The sequence below is a fragment of the Ictidomys tridecemlineatus genome, chromosome 4 (assembly GCF_052094955.1).
Source record: "Ictidomys tridecemlineatus isolate mIctTri1 chromosome 4, mIctTri1.hap1, whole genome shotgun sequence".
NCBI classification, from domain to species: domain Eukaryota; kingdom Metazoa; phylum Chordata; class Mammalia; order Rodentia; family Sciuridae; genus Ictidomys; species Ictidomys tridecemlineatus.
Window position 1 is genome coordinate 63,976,785 of NC_135480.1, and position 21,555 is coordinate 63,998,339.

The 21,555-nt window shown below is 34.2% G+C and overlaps 1 protein-coding gene across 4 annotated transcripts in view; it reads left to right on the plus strand.

Moving 5' to 3' along the window:
• The window catches only part of Uvrag (UV radiation resistance associated), a 313,881-nt gene that overhangs the window by 167,959 nt on the left and 124,367 nt on the right, over positions 1-21,555 (plus strand). For all 4 annotated transcript variants that reach the window (XM_078046691.1, XM_078046692.1, XM_040284963.2 and 1 more), the window contains 4 exons: positions 6,764-6,848; positions 9,522-9,609; positions 10,555-10,615; positions 18,159-18,324. In XM_078046691.1, coding sequence (XP_077902817.1) covers positions 6,764-6,848; positions 9,522-9,609; positions 10,555-10,615; positions 18,159-18,324 — 400 coding nt within the window. The remainder of the gene's footprint in view (positions 1-6,763; positions 6,849-9,521; positions 9,610-10,554; positions 10,616-18,158; positions 18,325-21,555) is intronic.

Here is a 21,555-nt window from a genome sequence, read left to right on the forward strand (position 1 = left end):
TTAATGAAAAATACTTCTCACAATTTTTAACTCTAGCTATACTTACTAGAAATAGTGGCAGAATTCAAACTTTATTGATCTGAATATGTTTTAATTGTTATAGTCATATTATAGAAATTCCTAAATACATTTCCTTAAAATTTATTAATATTTTCCTTTCAAAAATTTCTAGACCTGAAAGCAGTATTTCTCTAGGACTGCATCATTAACATTTTCTTACTTTTGAGTGTTAGCACTGAATGCCACTTGTGAGAGTTTGTGATGGTGGAGCATGGGGAGGAACATAGGGATCCTGAGCAAAGTTTTCATTTTATTTTATAAATAAATAAATTTCTATACACTTATAATTTATTCTAGTAATGCCTTCACTGGATGTAAGAAAGGCAGACTGTCATATTTAAATCTCCTCCTTCTCCAGTGGAAGGTACAGATGTATAGATATATGTCACTTGATGTATTTTGGTTTGTTGTAATATTTTTTCCATTTACTCCTTAAAAGCACAGGAAATGGTATTTCCAAATATGCATTTATAATTTGATGGTTCAACATTCAGGTAAAAAGATACCATAAGGTATGAAAAGGAAGTGGAACAACAACTCATTTGTTCAAGTGTGTGTACGCACATGTGCATGCTTGTGGATGCCTTGTCAGTTCATTTACTCATCATTTATGTAACACTTAAAAGGAGCTAGAAACTATGTGAGATGTTAGAATCATGACAGATGTGATAAGTATGTGACAGAGATATATAAAAGGTATTATGTAAGAATATACAGAAGGTCTGCATCTGAAAAATCAGAAGTCCAGGTGAAAGTGACATGCTGAGTCAGTAAGAATATGTAGTAGATAGTTAGGTGGGGGAAAGGTGAAACCTTACAGGTGTAGGGAGCACTTTATACACAAGCCAAGAAAGTAGAATAGGGAATTCCTTAAGCAATTCCAATAAAGGAGAGTAGTTTCTTAATTTAAGGTAGTTCCTTCCACTAAGGATTTAAGAAGTGTTCATAGAAGAGACCAGAGAAATGTTTTTAGTTGGCCTTTCCACCACTGTGACCAAAAGACCTGCCAGAACAACTGTAGAGGATTTAAAGTGTATTTGGCATTCATTGTTTCAGAGGTCTCAGACATAGACGGCCAGCTTCATTGCTCTGGGCTGGAGATGAGGCAAAACATCATGGCAGATGTAGAATTTCATTCCAAATCTGATTCCTAAGTCCATGGGCTTTCTAATTTAAGTGCACTGTCCCCATGTAATTAACCTATTAAGAACTAAAATTAGCTCTGATTTCAGCAGTCAAGCCAGTTGTATCGAAGGGTAGCTGGTATCAATTGCTTCCCATTGCCTGTTACAAGGAAATTTAGCACTTATTGAAAGTGAGGAAAAATATTTCTCTTAACATTAGATCTTGAGAGAGATTAGCACACAGTTAATTATGTACACCATATTCAATATCAGAATGAAATACAGTTCATTGTAATTTTGTAAGTCATAGTGAGAAATATCTATTAACCCCTAAGAAGGGCAGTGTCATAAATTATTATTTAAAAAGGCAATTTGTGGAAGAGAAGCTAAAGAATTCCAAATATATTGCTTTTTGGTGATCTGACTTAATTTGGAAAACCCAGAAAATCATAGTTTATTAGCTTTAACTGTAACTTTGACAGAAGCTGGCCATTGACCAATCTGAAATCAAACTGGTGAGAGAGAACTTGAAAAGTCTTGTGTTTTCTTTTGTTGGTAGAAGCAACATTCATGTTCTTGGTGATTAGATTTACAGGAGCCAATGCTGACATTGGCTTATTAAAATTATAACATCTGACTTGTGTTCCTGCTAAATAAATAGGCCATCTTTCTTAGCAGAGAGAAACATTGGTGTATGCTTGGGCAGGGACAAGAATTTCAGAAAGCAGTTTTGGAAGATGGTGAGCCAGGCACATTCATTCACTGTTTTTCTCTCCCAAAGACCCATTGATACAATAAAGATAACATGCATAAAGGATAAATCAATAGTGATGGTGAAACCAAGACAGTACCATCAGACTCACAAAGATTTTGACACAGTTCTCTAAGTTATAAAGTAGATAGGACTGTGGAGGAATAAACTAGAGTAGAGAAAAATGCAGCCAGAACAGAAATGGAAGAAGCTACAGTGAGAGTTCCTGACATGGAGAGCACTCAGAGATTTCAAGCTTAGAATTTTCAAGGGTAGAGATCAGGAACTAACTATGGCAGTGATCAGAGTATTGGACTTGTTGGGCCATTCTCTTTCTCCTCTGTATCTGGAGTAATTCCCTATAACAACAAGCTTTAGCTGATTTGTAAACATAATTGATTCTTAACGTGGTTAGGCCCCATGGTCTAAGTGTTTGGAATGGTAGAATGGTAGAGCAGATCCTAAAGTGACTGTGAACTTTTATTACCGACCTAGAGAAAGACATAAAAGTTAGCTCTACTTAGGGAGTGAAATACCCTAAAATAATACAACCACAAAGCAAAATTCTCTTTATTTGATATTCAGTTTAAAATAAAGGTACTACCTTCTCTCAACACATATATCCTAAAAGGAAGCCTGATTATCAGCTTCAAAGAAACTATAACAGTTGTCTATACTGAAACTATCTAATCATTCATTCATGAATTTGAAGGGAGAGACAAGGGTCATCAGATAATTGAAGAAAAAACAGCATGAATGGGATGAAGTTGAAAAAATAGAGTAGCTTGACTCAAAAGGAACAAAAAAATTAAAAATAAAAAGAACAAAGAAGAGCTTCTAAAAAGTTAGTATTCTTAGAATTGACTTCCAGCGTCTTCCTGAGACATAGGAAACTGTATAAGGTTATAACTTTTCATGAAACTATCCGAGAAATGGGTCTCAGGGCAGCCACATAGCCCAATGTGTAAGGAAAGACACGCATCTCCAGTGAGAAAGGATATGAGTACTGATCACGAACGGAGAGCACTGGAAGAAGTTAGGACCACTGAATAAGAAGGTAAAATAATTCAACTAAAGCTTTTAACAAATAGTTATGGTCAAATGTGGGCTAGTATGAAACCCTAGCAATTACAAGGCAGTTCACACTTGCTACACAACTTCTGCATGGTCCTCCATTCCATATTCAGAAGGAAGGTTATAGGCAGAGCAGTTAATCCAAGGTTTACATCTGGAAAAGAGGAGCAAATACTATTGCAGGAAAAGCATAGTCTTTCTCTAAGAACAAAAGCATTAAAATTCTGGGAGAAGAGCTTCAAACTCTGCAGGCCCGAGAACAGATAAAAACTTCTTGTGGTTAGTTGAAAAATAGCCAAATGCATAATTATAATTAGAAACTTTAATACCCATCTCTCAGTAATTGATAGAACAGATAGAAAATCACCAAGAATATAAGACTTCAAAAACACTCTCAAATTACCACTCCCCTGAACTGTACCAGAATATACTTTTTTTTCTCAAGTATACTTGGAACATTCTTTTAGACCATATTTGGTATCATAGAACTTGTTAACAAATACAAAATAATTGAAATCATACAAAGCATATTCTCTCACCAGAACAGAAATAAGCTAGAAGTCACTAATTCAAAGATATCTAGCAAATTTCAAATACTTAGAAATTACCCAACATACCATATTAACTCATGAAACTGTCACATATGAACATGTGAAGGGATGCAAGCTTAGAGGAAAGCTAAACATTTGAAACTTGCATTAGGAAAGAAAGATCTTTAATCAATAATCAATAACTTAAAACTAGAAAATAAATCAGAATGAAGGGAAAAAATGAAGGATAGAATTCTCTGAAATTGAGAACAGAAGGAGTAGAGGATATCAATAAAACCAAAAGATAGTTGTTTGAAAAGATTATTAAAATAACCTATAGTCAGACTGAACAAGTTGAAAGAAAGCCAGCACAAATTACCAATATCAGGAATGGTAGGGAGAATCATTACAGATTCTACAGAAAGTAAGATGTTAATAAAGTTGTTATTTCAAATAACAATATGGTAACATGTCACAAGGACACTGGAGCCTATATATTTACTATATATAAAATAATTATATATAATAATGAATTATAAATCATTGAAAAAATAAAGAATCCATGATTCATCACTGGTAATAGTTAAGGGAAAAGGTAGAAGGACTCTTACTTAGAGAAGAAAGCTGAGTGCAACTAATAAATATGGAGGTTGTACTGGAGTTGGGCATTATTTTGCAACTGTGTAGGAAAGATTGATTCCAGCAAAAATCACAGATAAATGCTAAATCTAGGAAGAAATTTAGATGAGAAGCAAGAGGTGTGTGTGTGTGTGTGTGTGTGTGTGTGTGTGTGTGTATTTAGATTCACTTTTTTTTTTTTTTGGTAGTGATGCTGGGGATAGAACCCACTTTAACATCATTACTTCCAGCTGTGACATCTTAGAAGGACACAATATCAAACACCCTCCATAGAGACATCATTTCCACGCTAGTATTATTCCTTTTAGAATTTAAGTTGAGTTTTCTGAGGTATCTTCATATATTTAGTTTTTATCTGCCTGAGCCTAACCCCAACTTATTCAGTTTTATTACAGAACTCAACCTATAATCAGTGAACTGTATTCCTTTAAACAGAAAAGTGAACTTGATATGTGTTGGAGGGATGGATACCAGTGTGATTTCTAAGTCCTTGAATCTGATGAAGCCTATGGAAAATTATAGCCTCTCCAGTGACCCTTTTCTGGATTTGGATCTGCTCTTTTTATTTGAAAATCATTTCAGACTTACAGAAAATTTACAAGAAAAAGAATACAGAGAACACCTATAGTTTTCATCCACATTTATCTTTTGTTTACATATTAACCTGTTAGCTACTTAGAAATTATATTTAATTTTCTTTTCTACCACATTTGCAAGGATTTTACCCTTTAGTCATGTAATTATATACTCTAAACCATTTTCAAAATTGAGCAAAATACATGTATATGTATTTTGAAGCCCATTCTCTCTTGGATCCCTATTTGTGGTTTTGCTACCACTGTTAGAGTTGAGGCAGCCTAATGTATTGGGATGAAGGGTAATACTGCAGATATTTATACTGGTGGAAGAATTCACAAACTTCTCTGTTGAAAGTATATAGGTGTGGGTATCAACTTAAATGCTTACAAAGTCATTACGGTAAAGGTCTAGGAGGGATTATAGTAAGGGCTAAAGAAGATAAGTGGCGGTCCTTGATTAAGTTGTGTTCAGGGGCAGTTTTCTATTTACTAAACTTTAAAGTTGAGAAATGAGAAGAGTGTTTAGAAATGTGATACAACTGCTTAAGTTGGTGGATTTAGTGTTAAGGTTCTGTTTTAGTCAGCTTTTTTGCTGCTGTGACTAAATGACCTTACCAGAGTAATTGTAGAGGAAGAAAAGTTTATTTGGGGGCTCACCATTTCAGAGGTCTCAATCCACAGACAGCAGGCTCCATTCCTCAGGGCTTGAGGTGAGGCAGAACTTCATGGTGGAAGAGTGTAGTGGAGGGAAGCAGCTCACATGATGATCAGAAATCAGAGAGAGACTCCACTTGGCAGATTCAAAGTATATACCCCAAAGTCACGCCTCCAATGCCCACCTCCTCTAGCCACCCTGCCTGCCTTCTGTTTCCACTCAGTTAATCCATATCAGGGGATTAATTCAGTAATTGGATTAAGGCTGTTACAACCCAATCATTTCTCCTCTGAACTTTTTGCATTATCTCACAAATGTGCTTTTGGGGGAAACCTCACATTCAAACTATAATAGGTCCAAACTGTGTATTTTGGTCAATTATCCAATTTTCTTTTTTCTCTGTAAAAATAGGAGGTGTGCAGAGAGTTGAGGATCTTTTTCTTATTGGGTCACAGTTCACAAAATTAAACTCCTTTGTAAAATATAAAACGTATTGTGTTAAGATCTAAGTGTGTTTCTCTGTGCTTGAGGACCTCCTAATTTGTAATAACTCTAGACTGTCAAGAATGTAAGAGACCCTCATTTTTTCAGAGTAGAAAGATATAAAAGGATGTTATGATTACAAAAATGGAGGTTCCAAAAACTGATATAAACACAACATTCCGGGATATAAACACAAATATTAATCATTAAAAATCTAAAGCAAAGACTTAAAGGCAATTAAATATTCTGTAATGGGATTGGGATATGAAGGTAGCAGATGAAATGTGGAATCTTCCTATAATTCACATCTATGAAGTTAAATTTTATATAGGCATGACTTTGGACTGTCTGTCAACATGTAAGAATGCTCATGACATAATATTGAAAAATTCAGAACACATATTTCCTATAGCCTGTGATTCTCACTAAAACTATTTGTATTAAAAGCAAGATGAAAGTTCATGGAAACTACTAATATTTATGAACTATATTATAGTAATTAAAATGCAAGTAATTTTTCCTGTTCTATATTTTGTATTTTCAGTAATGTTCTTATATAGTATTTATGGCTGAAAAGAAATTAACCACTCTCTTTTTAAGTGAAGCCTGAATTTTGAGATCTTATCCAAGTTTCTTGTTCATCAGTCCAGAAATTATGGATAGAGATTTTTAGACCCCCTGCTAGGTTCTTGCTAGGGGCTGGACTTAGGTGAAAATTGCAGATGTCTATGCCCAACCTGCTTTGCCTTCTTATTCTTTTTATTTCGCTGTCACTGACAGGGGACTGGACTCTACCTGTGTGGTTGTGGTTGCATAGTCCTATCTGCAGTGTTATATCTGGACTTGTCTCCCTTCATCTCTCTTTCTAGGAAGTGCATTTTCAACTGAGCACCTCAAGCTTCAGCTCCAGAAGGAATCCCTAAATGAGTTGAGGAAAGAGTGCACTGCAAAAAGGTAAATTCAACACTGAGAAAAATTGCTATGATGGTTGAGTTTATCAGAGATATGACACTGTTCTAAATTCCCTGGGCCACATGGCATAATGTTTGAATCTTCTTCCTGTCATCTATATACAGCTTAGCTTGTAGTTTTTTTACTTTAATAGTTTCTTCTGTCCCACTCCTGCTTCTTGATAACTCATTTGGTTTACCTCAGCAGCACTTAGAAAATTTCTCTACCCTCGATTTCTCTACCTTTATAGTCATCCCTCCATGATGCTCTCAGACTTCTCTTCTTAAAATAATATTTTTAACATATTTTTTTCTTCTTTCTATGGTGAATCTTTTCCTCAGTTTTCACATAGGCTTCAGTCACTTGTCATTATACAACTACAGTTAATTTTAGGTGCTCCCTAACATAGAAAGATGCTAATAATTTTTCCCAACATATTTCATGATTAATTTATTGCCACCTCACTTCCTTTGTTCATCTTGATTCACTTTCCTGGAGTCTTTCCATCCTGCACTTTTCTCTGAAAAACCTTAACAACTGAATATTCAAGAATATTAAGATAAGAAAGAAACATAGAGACCATCTATCCTAATCCTCAAATTTGCAGAGAAGAAAGCAACTCTGGGTACTGAGCTGTCCAGCTCACTAGCAAAGCCAGAACTAGGGCCCATTACATCTTCAGTGCTGTTTATATAAGAGAAGAAACAGTTCTTTTCCTACTCTCACATATAACATTTAATGCCAGATTCTCCAGCAAATGCCAACAGGTATCCTATGATTAATACCATTCACTATCTGCCTGGAGATGTAATTATCTATACTCAGTTCCTAAGACCCCCACCCCACCCCACAATTAGATACTAATCACAAGACCCAGACTGTGACCTGTGCTTCTGAATTAACTGGGTTCCCACAGACCCCTCCTCTGGTTTGATTAATTTGTAATTTACTAGAGTGGCTCACAGAACTCAAGGAAACACTTGGGTTTACTGATTTGTTATAAAGGTTATTACAAATGATACAAATGAACAGGCAGATAGGAGAGAGGCATTGGGCAAAGTATGAGGGAAGTTCTATGCCTACTCTGGTATGCCATTCCTCAGGGCACCTCCACAATTTAGAAGCTTATCATATCTTGCTCAAAAGTTTTAAAGCACTTAATTTCCAGCCGTGATCTCCATCATCATCATCTTAAGAGATTGGTGGGTAGAACTGAAAATGCCAGCCCCCTAATTAATTGGTCTTTTTAGTGACCATTTCTATCCTTAGGTTGTCTAGATGCCTCCCACCATAAGTCACCTCATTGTCATAAGCTTAGGTATGATCAGTGTGGGCTTAAATGAATAACAAAACAATACTCTTATCACTTAGGAAATTCCTAGGGTTTTAGGTGTTCTGTGATTGGGACCTAGAACAAAGGCCATATGTATTTCATACTATATCAAAGTGTTCCTCGCCTTTTCCATTCTATACCTTTTCCATTTCACTTTGACCTATATTTTCTTCTACATTATTTTGGTTCTTAAATTTTTGATGTCTTTTAATTGAGCAGGTAATTTATTCTATGAGTATTTGGTCATATTTTTTTGTGTGTATGTGCATGTGTGTGTGTTTTTTGCTGGAGATGGATTCCAAGGTCTCCTACATGCAAGCACTCTAGCATTGAACTACCTCCCCAGCCCTGCTGGTCATATTTCTTAGTTAAAGAAAAGAGCTGGGTCATTTCATGCTACAGCTGTTTGCTTATTTGTTCTTTGTTACTTTTCTAACATTGTAATAGGGTGAAGAATAGTTTTTGTTCTTGTTGTTATTTGTTTTCTGAGAAGCACCATATGGATCTTTCCTGAAATCAATTGGCCTCATTAATAATGTCTACAAAACCTTGCTCAGTTTACTCAGCCCCTTCAAACTTTGTTTCCTTATTTATAAATGGGCATCATAATATCAACCTACTAAAGTTGTTGAAATAATTAAATAAAGCCATTTGTGAAGCTCTAGGTACTCAGTGAATTGTTATTTGTGCACTTTACATTCCTTAGCATGGTGCTGGGCATACACTATAGCCCTCATTTTGTAGTTAGCTTAATTGATATTAGAGAGAGTTCAGGGCTCATGGGTATAATTTGTACCTCTACTTTTTAATTTTCTGTGGCCTATAGACCATTTAATCTTTTTCTGCATTAATTACATAGAATAAATGTTAAAAAAGCATGCATACATGTTTTTTTAATGTTATTGGTACATATTATACAGAATAGTATATTTTATTGTGATATATTGGTAAATGCACATAATGTAATTTGAGTAATTTCATTTGCCAGTCCCTCTCCTTGCCCTCCCCTCCAACCTCCTCCTAATTCTCTTTCTCTATCTTCATGGTCTCCATTCTCTTTTTGAAATCCCTTTTTTTCTCTCTAGCCTACACATACAAGAGAAAACATGAGCCTAGTTTATTTTGCTCAACATGATGCTCATTAGATTCATCTGTTTTGCTGCATATAACTTCATTCTCCTCTTCCTCCTCCTCTTTAAGACGAATAAACTCCATTGTGTTATATATTCCCACATTTTCTTTATCCTTTCATCTATTGACGGACACCTGGGTTGGTTCTGTAACTTGTCTGTTGTGAATGCAATCATATTTTCTAATAAGTACTTGTTTTCTTTCCTCATTAGAGAACTCTTTCTGAAGACTAATGCTCAGTTGACAATTCGTTGTAGGCAGTTACTTTCTGAGCTTTCCTACATTTACCCTATTGATTTGGTAAGTTTCATATTTTCTGAAAAGATTTATCTTTTTGAAAAGATGCTCTCCATTTGAAGTTTACTCTCAATGTAAAGCTCATTAGTCTTAATCCCATATGCTCCCTTATGGCTCATTCAGGAGCTAGTATCTGTTTTAAATGTAAATTAATACTTAGTTGGCATTAGCATCCGCTGCTTAATTTTTTTAAAATATCATTTTGGTTGTGAGATGAGATTCATCATAGAAAAATGCCTTTTGTATCTTTATACTCTTTTTAGTTAAGAAGATTATCCACTACTACCATTTCTGATATCTACCTGCAGATGCATGTACAGTGCCTCAAAAATATAATTGCTAATTCATTTATATTTATTGGTGTTCATTAAGATATTCCTGGGGTGACTGTCTGGATGTTACATTTTTAATTAGCTTCTTAAAATAAATATAAAAAGTAAAACTTATCTAAAACTAATTAGGTAAGTTGTGCTGAGGGTCGAACCCAGCTCCTTACATGTGTTGAGCGAGCACTCCACTGCTGAGCCACAACCCCAGCCCCAGATTCCTTTTTTGTAAAACCGAATCCTTTAGATTTGATAGTTTTCAATGAAAATTGATGTAAAAGACTAATTTTCAGAGAAAACGACAAACAGGATTTGAACTTGCTCACAGAATCTTGTTAAATCATTTATAGATAAGAATCAATTAGAAATATTTTTATGATAATAATATTTCATGGTTTTCCCTAGACATGATGTCTTAAACATTTTTATTACAGAAAATTTTAAGTATGTATAACTACAGGAAGATAGAATATTGAATCATCATGTCTCATCACCCTGTTTTAACAAATATAATAATATTTAGAGTCTAAGACTGTATTATATCTAAGTCAACTGTGACCTGCTAAAATTTCTTTGCTTTATATATAAAAAAATTAATTTCATTTTTTGGTTAAATTCACAGAATGAGCATAAGGATTATTTTGTATGCGGTGTCAAGTTACCTAATTCTGAGGATTTCCAAGGTACTTTATTTCTATTTTACTTCTAAAGATTTGGTATATATGTAATATATGAGGATAGAGATATCTTGAAATGTTGTTTGCTTGGCACTTTGTCCATAAGTGGTTTTGCACCTTCTGTCTCCTCCCACTTAGAAGAATGTAGGTCATATTCACTAATAGAAGATATAACAGAGGTTTAATTTTGGAAAACTAATTATTGTAACTTGCATTTGAAATTTAAAACAAAATCATTTTTAAATGAGCTTTAAGCAAATCAGGGAATTGGGTTCTTAAGAATACAAATAATCTCCCTACCCTGTTGATTTGATTTTCATGAAAAATTGTATGTGGTTGGCAGCAGAAGAAAAGCAAACGTTTATCTCTACTATTTTTTTTTTTACAAAGCTCTATTCTACTAACCTGAAAAGTATTACAAATTTAATTTTGTGACATTCCTGCTATCATAGGTTTAATTTGTTGTACTATCATTTCTCTCCTTTTACACACAGGTGTTATGGAATATGATTTACAATAATTCCTACATTTTAAAATCTTTTCTGTTTTCTAATATCCCCAACTATGCCAAGGAAAAAAGATTCTCAAAATGGTTTCTTTTCCCTTAGTATAAACGATGCCTTGAGACCTACTAAATATCTTTATAAATTATTCTCAGAGCTAACATATTAAACCTGTTTGGGTAGTTATACAAGAAGGGAGCCTTACTAGTTTTGATCAGGATTTTCTTCCATTTCCCTTTAAAGACACTATTAATATTTGTGGTCCTTGAACATTTAAGACTCTTTTAATTTATTATCCTCTTCAGCCTTTACAAGAGGTAGTTGGGTCATGATGTAAAGAGAGTGGTAAACCAAGAGTTTGAAAACCTTTCTTCAACTCCTGATTCCCCTTCCATGAACCATGTAGTTTGGAGGAAATCATGTATGTAACCTATGAGTTGATATTCCTAATCAATGGTATGAGGATATTATATCCTACCTGTCTTACATGATTGTTGTAAAAATTGAGATATACCAGTATTTGTAAAAGCATGAGATATTGCTTTATATTAATCCTCACAAAACCAAAGGAAGCCTCTAAGGAAAGTGGTATTCAGTGACTTGTTCAAGACTACAGAGCTAGATGGTGATAGAGCTAAGATTTATCTGGTTGCCATTGTTGCCTTCAGATTTCTATAGGTCCCACAAAATGTGCTTTGGTATTAATTTTGGGCACAGTTGTGGCTTCTTGAAGCTGTTGGCACATCATTTTCCTCATTCATTCATTGAAAAAATAATTTGTTGAACACCTATATGGCAGGCACTGTGCTGAATTTTGAGGATATAATAATGAAAAAGCAAACATATTCTCTCCTTTCATGGAGCATACAGCCTATTGAAACAGACCAATGAATAGGAATTAATAAGCATTTAATCAAGGGATATATTATCTTAAAGAATGAAGAAACCCCCTTTAAATAAAGCAATCAGAGAAGACCTCTCTGAAGAGAAACATTTAACAGAAATCTTAAAGACTAAAAGGAACCACTATGCTACAGCTTGGGGTATTCCCAGAATAGAGAGCATTAAGTACAAAAGTCATGATGGAGGAGGCATGAGTTTGACATACCTGAAAAAGTTTGAAAAAGACCCCAGGCCACAGGTATGGGAGAAAAGATTTTCATTTAGGTAAATCATGCAATCTCGCAGCTTAATTTCCTTACCTGTAAAATGAGGTCATGTTTATATTTTTAATCCATTGTGATGATGGGATGAGATCACATTAGAAAGAACTTCTCAGATAGGAGGTATGCAATAAATATAATGGAATTCATTGAAAAGGAGAGAGAAAGGAAAGGAATGAAGGAAAGATCAAACCATCTGGATTTATGTGGCCAGAACACAGTGAACAAGGCGAAGAGTTCTGTTAGCACTGGAAGGAGGGGTCATCCAGGACCTGGAGGTCACACTAAAGAAGTTCCATTTTATTCTCAATGAAGTGGGCAACACCTGCAGGTTTCAAGAAGGAGAATGACGTGAGCTAAGCAATGCTTGTAACAGTCATTCTGACTGCTAAGTACAGAATTATTTGAAGAAGTAGTAAAAGTAGTAAGGGAAGTGGAAGAGCAGTAGTGGTGGTCTGTTAACTTTAATCTACTGGTGGTGGTGGGGGTCTTGGTTCTATTTTCCTTTTCTTTCAAGTGCCTTGTTTCCTAGTTTTTCATAGCTTTTATACTACATTTAGAATGCCTAATTAAGCCCATATACATTCTCCCTAACCTTTAAAAAATTAATGTAACCTTTTAATGCAGTTGCTGAAAAATGAAATGGGAGATAAAAATAAGTTTGATTTTATGCTAAGGTCCTATTCATTCCCTATAACTTCTAAGAATCAGAAATTTTAAGAAGCATGTATAGTAGTACTGGACTTTAAAATTTTAATTTTAGCACTCTGCAAGACACTTCAATGTGGTAAATGTGTTGAGTGCCTGTTTCTTATCTGCTACGCAGGTGCTGAGAATAAATAAATAAAATTAAGACATTGATCCAAAGTTAATGAGAATAATAGTCTTATTGAGAGCATTATATTTGTAATCAAACCAGTCAAATATTTACTGAATCTATACTCTATATTAGGCACTTAGAGGGTTATACCAGGTACTTGGGACTCAAAGAAATAGGAATAATCAATTCTACCAGGAGAGGATGAAGAAAACTTTATAGAGAAGACGATGCCTGAGCTATATTAAGAAATAGCTGTTCCCCTGGGGAAAGAAGCATGGGAGGACATTTTAGGTTGGGTGAGCAGAAATGTTGTAACTTGGGACATCATGCATGATGTCTTCAAATTTATTACTTTAATCTCATAATTATGAGAATTAATGCCTCTGTGAAGAAAGGAATTACTCTAGATATTTTTTAAAGACAAGAACTTGGGGCCCAGAGAGTTTGATTTTTACAAGGACTCATATTAACAGTGATAAAGCTAAGGTTAACACTAGTGTTCCTTATTCTAAGCTCTATATTATTCCTGCCATGGTGTCATTTCCTTCTTTGCTTTGAATAGTAACCTCTTCTAAGCATCTGACCACTTTTTAGTATTCTATAGCAGCTGCATACTGGGAGACACTATAGTGAAGGAACTCCAAACTAGTCACTCCTGTGCTATTCATGAGACTTCCCTGGATAGACTTTATACTGCATAGGTTGATACTATTTGGGAAACTCCCAACATAGGGGCCCAACACAGCATTCATTGAGCTTTTCCAAATGGGTAAGTTCTTGTTAGAGTATGACAAAGAGAACTGGACACAATGGAAGAAAACTGTGAAGGGTATTCATCTGAGTTCCATTGACTAAGACGTTTAGCTTAAAAAAAAAAAAAAACAATGTTTTTGCGTGTGTTTTTAAGTAATCCATAACACGAGAGCCTTTTGTGGTAATGAGACCCAGATTTCCTTCTGTGTCTGTATCCCTTTATGCAGGCATGATTTCTTGGAAAGGAGAGTCCATATGTCAAACAGTGTCTCATTGAGAACATGGACTGATTCCATAGATGCTGTGGCAGTGATTAGAGTCTTAAATATTTTGTCCTGTCTGGATCAGTGGGTGCTTGATTCCTTAACAAATCAGCTGCCTCAGTGATTGGGAAGGCAGGATGGTAAGAGCTTTTAGATCACTTATTGTACTTGGATGCATTTGAATATTAATAGTTTGTCCAACGTATAAATCAAAGGAACATTTGAACTAATTTATGTTATGGCCATTGTGTGTTTGTAGGATTTATTGTCATAAAAATTACACAACAGCTGCAGCCTTGAGTGGCTTCCTATATTTAAAACACAAGTCAGAAATATTTATTATGGGAAAACTGTGGGCTTTTGTTTTGTTTTTAAGTCCCTTAAAACATTGTCTGAATTAGTATCTTTTTCACATACCTGAGTCTTACAGTTCATTCCTGTTCTTCCCCGGACCTTGATTCCCCCTCCAATTTCTTCTCACCAACAAAACTATCATCTGTGACCTTTCTAACCCTCAGAGCAATATAAGAAATACAAACCTCTGCTCTGCATTAGGTGTTACGGACGTCATTAATGCTTACTGGAAAAGTACACCCAAGAGGGCCATGTTTTGGCTTTGGCAGGTAAAAAGTCTTTCAGATCTTGGAATGCTGGAAACCTTAAACCTTTTGGTTTTTTAGCTAAAGTGATTGGCAACAGAATGTGACATCTGAGGTTGCATGGCCTGCAATACCCATAATTAACCACATGAGCTCACATTTTCCCACAGGAGGCTCAGTGGTCTTGGGGTGATGAAAGTGACTTCCCTACCAGGAGGTGGTTTTCCTTTTGAGGGTATTGCAATACCCTTGAGTCCTGTAATGCTTCACCCATAGTCCTTTTAAAATGCTTTTTAATATAAAGCCTCAATATTGGAAATCCAACACCACAGTGTTTAACAGTGAGGCTGTGATGGAGCACTGTGGCCTGAAATGGGAAACAACCTAGGGTTTTTAATAGGTGGAGCGGGGAGTCTTGTGGCAACAATGGTGAGTGTGAATAACTTGAATCAAAGCAGATTTCCAATATTATTTCATTTTCATTGTTTGCTATTTCCTTTTGGGTTTTGATTTCTATGTGTAGGCTTCTCTTAGAGATGCCATTTTATCTTTAAAAATTTAAGCAAAGTTATTTTGTTAATTGGGGGAGGTAATTTTAAAAGAACACTTCTTTGTTCTTTTAAGAAAGATGTGTAGTCTCAAAATATGCAAATGTGGTTCTTTAGCATTGTCCCTTTCATAGTAGGAGAAAAAAGTGTAGATGCTTGAGGGTTTAGCACTGGATAGATTTTTTTTTTTAAACAATCGTAGTTTTCTTTTGACCTATGTGGAAGTCAGATGAAGAGGATTCTTGTTGCTTTCTGGAGGTTTTCAAATCCATTTCTGTCAGGTTATGCTGAAAAGGAAAAACCTCGTATAAAGCACACATAGAAAAGTCCCAATTTTGCATAATACTATCCTTCATTATTCTAAGTCCTCTTCTTCCTCTCTTCCTTCTAAAGAAGATTCTTAAAGATTCTTAAAGTCCTTTTACTCATAGAAATATTTTTAGTTTGGTAAGCTCTGTTCTTTACAGAAAGTAGGAAGCAGGTTTCCGCAACCTGGGAAAGAACTCACAGTCCCAGCTGTGCCACCAGACCTAGGTATTTTAGGAGCAGAGATAGTCTGAGGTGTGGATGCAATTCTCCCACTTCCATCACTGTGATTTTTACCTATATGACTTTGACCAAGCCATATCCCCTGGACCTCATTTTTCTCCTAAGTTAATAGTGTCAGACTCAGTGGTTTCTAAGGTTTCTCCTAGCTCTGATATTATTGGATGATGAATTCATAATTTTAGTTTCTTAGGTAGTGTGACATATAGAAACACAGTATTGAATATAAATCAAGGTACTTGGGAGGGACTGAGGCAAAAGGACATGGTTTCTAAAAATAGAATTCTAGCTAGTGAGGACATGACTTAGTGGTCAAATGAATATTGTTAATTTTTTTTTTTTTTTTCACGAGTTTGTTTTGAAAGAATGGCAAACATGGGTTGAGAAACCCCTTTTCTGTCAAGCACTATACAGATCATCGGGTACTCAGATTTTTGTGTATTCTTTGCCCTTACTAGAAAAGTATGAAGTAATTACATGAGTTTCATAAGCTTGGCATATCCCAAGCTCCCAAGTTAAATTTTGGCATATTAGTTTTTTAACTTTAAAGTTCTAAGACAGGATGGTATAACTGATATAGTAGTAGTAAGGATGGAGGATTTAGCATCAGGCCAACTGATTTACTAGCTGTGTTACTTTGGACAGTTTCCTTAATCTCTTTGAGCCTTGTTTTATCTGTAAAATGAATGAAATGGCATTAAAAAGCTATCTAGTCTAGTAATTCTTGGTGAATGAATTATTTTCAAATAAAAGGTACTACATTTGATTCTGGACAGAAGAAAAATATATAGTTGTAAAAGTAACCTGTTTTTTATTGGATGATCAAAGAGAACCCAGCAGTCTGTTATGGTAGCAAGAGTAGAGAATTCACTGAGCAGTGGATAGCTTTAGTAACATCCTTACCATAAAAAAACAGAGCTTAGATAATTAAATATAAGTACAAAAGGATGTGAAAAGTATTATTAATAATTGAAGTTGAAGGTGCCCTTAGAACTCAGGGAATGGTCAACCCATGGTCATCTCAATCATTTTAGCCCATCTTCTCTAGACAGCTGGGCCAGTCCAGATTAATGTAAAGTCTTTTAGTAGGAGTGTATGTGCAAGGATGTGTGTGTGTGTGTGTGTGTGTGTGTGTGTATTTTATAACTTATTTTAGGAATGCTGTATACCAAGCAGTTACTTTTTCCTTCCTTCTGGGGAAGTTCAAAACTTTCTGTTGCATTATTCTAAGTTCATCATTTATCCCTTGATAGGTAGGGGCAGAAATCTGGATAATGAGTTTTATAATGTATTTATGCTTTTTAAGAAGCTACATGCTTATGTTTAACTGTGTGACACAAGCATGTTTTAGCAATAACTTCCCCCTAAATTGCATACATAGGGTAGCGTATAAACAGTATGGGTTCCTCTCTCCCCCACTGGGGATCGAACCCAGGGACACTTAACCATTGAGCCACATCTCCATCCCTTTTTTGTATTTTATTTAAAGACAGGAGCTCACTAAGTTGCTTGGGGTCTCACTAAGTTTTTGACTTTTCACTTTTGCTGTTTAAAATATTTTTATCATGCCAGACACACGCCTGTAATACCAGTGACTCAGAAGGCTGAGGCAAGAGGATTACAAGTTCAAAGCTTAACCTCAGCAACTTAGTGAGACCCTAAACAACTTAGCAAGGCCCTGTCTTAAAAAGAACTGGAGATGACTGGAGATGTGGCTCAGGGTAGAGCATCCATGGGTTCAATCCCTGGTACCAAAAATAAATAAATAAAGTATTTTTTTTCTTTTAGTCCATTCTCAAATATCATAGATTTATTCATGTAACCCTTTCTCACATAAATAAACATATCCTATAAGGAATATACCATGCCGTTTTACTGCACTTCAGAATCAATGTTGCATAATAACACAACACTATAACTATATTGCTTAGAAAGTTGTTAATGAATAATATATAAAATGATTATATAGTGTTAAACCTCTGAAACTAATTTTCACATTATGTAATAGTTTCAAGCATTAATTCCCCTTTTAAAAATGCTCAGAAAGGAAATAATAGGTATTTGGATACACTAAGAACTCTTGCTTAAGGTATATGTCTGTAAATATGATCATTTAATTAGTGAGAAATACTTTTAAATATAGATAGTAGATAAAGTTTCAAGTCTAAAATGTGTTTAGATTTGTATAAAATTTATATAATTAGATAAGTGATTAAGTCTTATTTGTAATTTATTTTTATAAATCTCCTTTGAAATTAATTTATTATTATCTCATAGCTACATTTATTATTATCTCATAGCTACATTTATAAGGTAAATGGTTGTTTTCTTTTCCTCTGCTTTCGAATTTACAGCAAAAGATGATGGAAGCATTGCTGTTGCCCTTGGTTACACTGCACATTTGGTCTCCATGATTTCCTTTTTCCTACAAGTGCCCCTCAGATATCCTATAATTCATAAGGGGTCTAGATCAACAATCAAAGATAATATCAATGACAAGCTGACTGAAAAGGAGAGAGAGTAAGTGTCTTTTTTTTCATGTTTTTAAAATGAAGCCTAGATGAAACATGGGGTATATTAAAAATATAAAATGTGACCTAAATCTGGCAATTTTTATATAAATTTGGTTAAGTGCTCCTTTCTTTTAGCTTCCAAGATCAGATGAGATCGGACACATGCAGGGTGGTATGGGTGTAGACTCCATTTCTTTTAAATATAATACAGTTATTCATTTAGATTCTAGTGGTTCAAGTCCTATACTTCAAAAAATTGCTGATGTTAGCAAAACTGACTCATTTGCTTTACTTTTGTTGAGGGTCAATCTCTTATGCTGTGTAAATATTCACAATACCTGTTGCCTGTCACTCAATAAGTGAAATGATTAAAAGATTTGTCAGAGAGACAAGTAGGAAAAAGATAAAAGGCTTAGCAGCACATTGAACATAACTGAAAAGTAGATCAGTAACTGGAAGATAGGGCAGTAAAAAAATATGAAGAGTGCCTGATTTACAATAATTCAACTGATAATTTTTTGACTTTACAATGGTGTAAAAAGCAATATTCATGCAATAGAATCTGTGTTTAGAATTTTTAATTCCTAATGTGTTCCCATGCTAGAAATATGCAGTGTGATAAGTGTGATACTCTCTTGTGTGAGCTGGGCAGCAGCAGTGAGCTGTGGCTGCCAGGCAGCCACAAGATTAAGAGGGTAACAGCTGATACTCTACAGTGTTCTGTATTACTAAGCTATGATGTTTGGTAGGTGTATTAAATGCATTTTCAATTTGAGGTATTTTTAATTTATGATGTATTTGTTGGAAGGTAACATCATTGTAAGTCAAGGAACATCTGTATTCTGACCAAAGCACAAAGAGCAAAAAAGATGGAATATAAAGTGCAAGACATGTAGGATTCAATAGAAATGTCTAATATATGTGTATTTGTGGTCATAGGGAGGGTGGAAAGAGCACCAGGTAAACACAGTAATTCAAGAGATAATTATTGAGAATATTTCAAATTTAACCAAAGAAATCAGTTTACAAAAATCAGTTTTCAGAAAACACTAAATATAAAACATAATAACGATCAAGAAAACATACATAGGAATATTAAACAGCTGAAAACACAATACAAAATGAAAATATTAAAAACAACTAAAGAGAAAAAGACATGGTAGTACCAAAAGGTTTATAATAAGACCAATAGCTACATTCTCAGAAGAAATAAGTTAAAGTACAAAGGTGATACAATGACATTTTAAAGTATTAAAAGAAAATCATTGCCAACTTATAATTCTATACACAGTGTAGACTAAACAACATACTGACGAAAAACCAGAAAAATGGACATGCAAGAAGGAACAAAGCATCAAAAAGTATAAATACAAGTATATTGAAATTAATTTTGAGTATGAAACAAATTAGTAATGTCTTATTGAATATAAGACACCCACACACAAAATGTATGTAGAATCATTATAATGCATGACTCTAAGACAAAAGATAAGATGGAGTAAAATGGAATTAAAGTACTCTAATATTCTAGCTTTCCTTAGACAGTGGCAAAGATAGTAATTTGTTATACTCTCATAAATCAAGGATGCATGTTATAATCTCATAATCACTAAAAGAGTTGTTTTGTGCAAGTGAAATTTTGTAAAGGAGATAAATTGATACTTGATTTATTAATGGAAGGCAAGAAAAGAAAAAAAGTGAACATTAAATTAAAAAAACATTATTTCTGTTTCTGTGATATAAATGGAAAACAAATAGTAAATTTGCAGTTATAAACCCAAATTTATCATGTAATTACCTTAAATGTAAATGATATTGATATTCTTAAAAATGTTGTCACACTAAATAAAAAAGTAAACTCATCCTGCTTTCAAGAGTACTTTAATTAAACCAGAAATATTGAAAGAAATATTATCCAAATGAGAGCTAATATAATTATACAAATATTAGACAAAGTAAAATTTAAGGAATTTAAATAATGTGGGGCATTTTATGACAATACAGTCAATTCTAAATATGTATATTTATCTGTCTAAAAATATAACTTCAATTATAGTCAAAAATTCACAACTACAAGGAAATCTAATGGTAGAGGACTTTAAATTTTCTTTCATTAACTATTATTAGAAAGAAGCAGGCAAAAATTAATATTTTAAAAATTTGAACAGTACAATTACTAAAGTAGACCTAAGCATGTATAAAGAATATTGCAACAGAAGGTTTTAGGATGTATTTTCCTGGCACACATGGCACATATGCCAAAAATGGTTATTCTGGGTCTCAAAACATTTCAAATAAAAGGAAATTTTAAACTGAATGACAATGAGAATACAGCATGTCAAAGTTGTAAGGTGTAGATCATTTAATTCTCTATCTGAAGCCACACAAGAACAGTCAAAGTAGCGCTTGAAAAGTAAAAGGAAGCAAATAATAAAGATGAAACTGGAAATTAAATGAATAATTATGCAATGGGGAAAATAGTAAAGGCAAAAGTTCTAGACCTAAAATCAACTAGATTGATAAGTCCTTTAATAGGGTTAATTTAGAAACTGAAGAGACAAGGCAAAATGACCAGTATGAGAATGAAAAAAAGAACAACACTAGAGAAAATAGACAGGTATTTAAAATTAATGGCTAAATTTCTAGAAAAACACCAAATTTCTAGATTTATGCTGGTGTGTGAATAACTGGAATTTAGAAAATACCACACTAGGCTAAAAGGAAAGGGGATATAGAATAACCTAAGACCTTATTCTCATTACTGGCTGCACATTAAAATCATCTGGGAAGCTTCTAAACATGATCTGATCCCCAGATTCCTGGCCTTTCCCCAGAAATTGTGATCCAATATAGGGATTTTAGGTATTTTTTAAAAACCTGAAGTGATTCTACTGTGCAGTTAGGGTTAAGAATTACATTTTAGATTGAAAGAATGTTTTGTTCATGGCATAAAGAAATGAAATATTTAAGCATACTTAGGAAAGTGCTAGTTAGAAGGAAAGTGGAGGGGTGGAAAGAGGAATGGTAGACACGTATGGAGGAAATGAGTACTACGGTCCACCCTTGGTATCTGTGGATTCTGCATCCAGGAATTCCACCAAAATTAGGCTAGAAATAAGCCACGGAGAAATATGTCTGTACTAAATAATACCATATAGCAACTATTTATATAGCAGTAACATTGCATTAGGTATTATAAATAATTTGGAGATTATTTAAAGTATATAGAAGGTTGTGC